A 3,001-nucleotide genomic window follows, 5' to 3' on the forward strand; every position below is an offset into this window, starting at 1 on the left:
ATAGCAGAATAAACTATTATAATATATATATAATATATATATATATAATATATTGTGTATAAATATGTTAAAATGATGATTGAGCCTATGAGCAGTGTGTGAAAGTGTGTCTTAATGTTTACAGGTTCGTGCCCGCTATGAGAAAGTCCTTGAGGAGGTGAACCGGTACGCTCCTCGCTACATGGAGGAGATGGAGTCCATCTTTGATCAATCACAAGACGAGGAGCGCAAGAGGATTGTCTTCCTCAAACAGGCCTTTCTCTCCATCCACAAACACCTGGACATTACTAACAATGAGAGGTGACCCTCAGTGTTCTGCATGTGTGTGTTAGTTGCAAGTTGTTGTATCTTCTGATTAGATGAAGAACAGTGTTCGGGGTGAGACAGGTAGTTGTGTTTTTAGAGATAAGTATGTAAACATTAATCATTTGACTTACTTTAGCCCTGATGAAAAGCTGTTCCACTACATATGACTTATGAGTGTTTCTCAGTGACTCTCTTCTACTCTAATCAGGGAAATAATAGGTAGAACAGAGACTTAATTACTTCATAAACTCTGCAAGGGCCACAGGGGGATATAGGGTAGATGAGAGACATTATATTCTCTATGAATCTGCTTAATTTTGGAGTAACACTTTGCTTAAAATGCTCTAAGCTGATTATGTGCCAATTAGAAGTTTCAATAAACTTTAGTTACAGTATAAAAACTAAAGGAGCATCAGCAGGTCAAATTTAAATGAATACCATGCCATTATCAATACAGCTGCCCCATAAAGTATTCAACTTCCTACATTCCTGCATGTTAGGTTTATTATATCATGCTAAAATTAGAATTAATTGTAAAGCCTTAACTTCACAATTTTGTTGACTGGTGGATATTTTAATATAGAAAATAACAACACTGACACTGAAAAACATATGACAGCAGAAATGTACGGCATTTTTGTCTTGCAGCTTATTGTCTCTCATTGTGGATCAATGCGTTGTGTGCAGCAGTACAATGAAATGACTCAATGAAATGATTCAGATTTGCAGTAGCGTTATGGTGAGTGGACAAAGATGCAAAGTTGTGCAGAATTTGCGAAGATTAGCTTAATTTGCTGTTCCATATGCTACATCGCAAAATCCTCGGTACTAATTTATCTCCTCAGTTATGTTTCAGTACTATGGACAGCGCACAAGGCTCCTCCACAGAACAAACACTGCTGTCCATGGTGCTGAAACAGCTGCTGAGCTACGTACTGTATATCACATTTATCTCAGCCAATCAATTTCTTGTTTCTACTGTTTTTTAAATAATATAAGTAAACAATTATAATAGATACATAAAGCTTAAACAGTGAATGCAAAAAAAACCAAACTCTGACTCGACCTGCATTTAGCGTCTCTGTCCACTGAAGCAGCCGTCTGACAGCAGCAGGTCCTGCAGAGCTGAGAGGAAGCCTTTACCAGGCTAACTGACAGTAGATATTTACAGAACCATAATAGTTTTTATGACGATGCCACAGGATGAAATCAAAAGTGTTTGTATTTATTGATTTTATTGTCCAGCTTTTATTGAGCTGATCAATCAATTAATATATGGTTATAAAGGAAAAACACATATACAGCAGGATATTTGTTCAATTTAAATCGCTTTCTGTGCAGATTATGCTTTACTAAACGCAACAGAAACAGACTCAAACCATAAAGAAATGCAGGGTGTGTCTGGTTATCATGGAGATGACATAAACATTTTGCAGAAGCATAGCTTGAAAATATCATGCTGCTCATTAATTCAAGGTGACACTCTATTGAGTGTCCGAACATAAATCAGGATGGATGGTTATATGTTTGTGGAGTTGCACATAAGTCTAACCTATTTTGTGCTGAAGATGCACACCCAGTTTTTTTTCCTGGCCACTCTAGTAAATGAAAACACAATAATTCTTAATTTCAGGAGTTAATGCAACTTCTGCTAATATACCCACCTTTTCCTACACACTGGAAATTTATTTAAAGTAATTTATGGAACTTACGAGGCCTCTTGGATGAGAGGTGAAACATATTAAAAATTAAAAAATTAAAAAATTAAAAATTTAGGCAAGTTCAGTTGCCTATGATATAACACTTTGAATTGTCATTAAAAAATAAGAGTAAAACTTGTGTGTACTGCAAAAAACAGCTACTGAGTAAGAATAAGTTGAATTGTCAGTTGCTGTGTAGAGGCTGGAAGTGTTTGAAGTATTAGTTGAAGTTTTCTTTTAAAATAAGTAATGAGTAATGGAAAACACGTCTGTATTTTTGGGCTCAGTATAATTTAGGTACTCTTATTTACTCTCCACCACTCATTTAGTGTAAGGGCTGTGTACAATGAGCTCCACAACACACTGATGGCCATTGATGAGCATGAGGACCTTCGCTGGTGGAAAAACACCTATGGACCTGGCATGCCTACCGACTGGCCTCACTTTGAGGTATTCCAGGTTTTGTCTGTCTCCAACCATTTCTATTACTCATTTCAATGACAAGTTCAATTCTTCGCTGTTCTGTCTGTTCTTTGGTCTGAAGTTGAATTTTTTGTTCAAATGGTTTTTTAAAAAAAAATTTTTATTTATCTATTAGGAATGGACTCCTGAGAAGAAAACCAAAAAAGGGAAGAAAGAAGAAGAAAAGAAAGGAACAATAGAGAGGAGGTGAGTGTATTTATCCCAGAGAAAATATTTCTTTGCAAGTTTGTGATTTTACTGTGATCTGATGCTTTGTAGCTGTTGGTGTACGGCTCATCAGATATTCATCTGTCTTTCTTTTGTCTTTCTGTCTTTCTTGCTCCAGCGTGATGATTGGAGGAGTGAGAGTAAGAGCTCTGTATGATTATGTTGGCCAGGAGACAGATGAGCTGTCATTTAAAGCAGGTAAACACGCATCCTATTAAACTTACTGAACCACATTGTGTATAGCATTAATTAAAGAAAAGCAGTATGCAGAAGTATGTATTATTGTGTGGAATATTATGGTATAT

The 3,001-nt window shown here is 36.1% G+C and overlaps 1 protein-coding gene across 1 annotated transcript; it reads left to right on the top strand.

The window, feature by feature from the left end:
* Positions 1–124: 124 nt before the first annotated feature.
* On the top strand, positions 125–2,894 carry LOC121963623 (protein kinase C and casein kinase substrate in neurons protein 3-like; the record flags this gene model as incomplete). Its single annotated transcript, XM_042513901.1, has 4 exons — positions 125–300; positions 2,336–2,456; positions 2,605–2,675; positions 2,815–2,894. Coding segments are annotated over 4 exons (448 nt in total), but the record flags the coding sequence as incomplete, so codon positions are not given.
* Positions 2,895–3,001: the final 107 nt, after the last annotated feature.

The sequence above is a fragment of the Plectropomus leopardus genome, unplaced genomic scaffold (assembly GCF_008729295.1).
Source record: "Plectropomus leopardus isolate mb unplaced genomic scaffold, YSFRI_Pleo_2.0 unplaced_scaffold11913, whole genome shotgun sequence".
NCBI lineage: Eukaryota > Metazoa > Chordata > Actinopteri > Perciformes > Serranidae > Plectropomus > Plectropomus leopardus.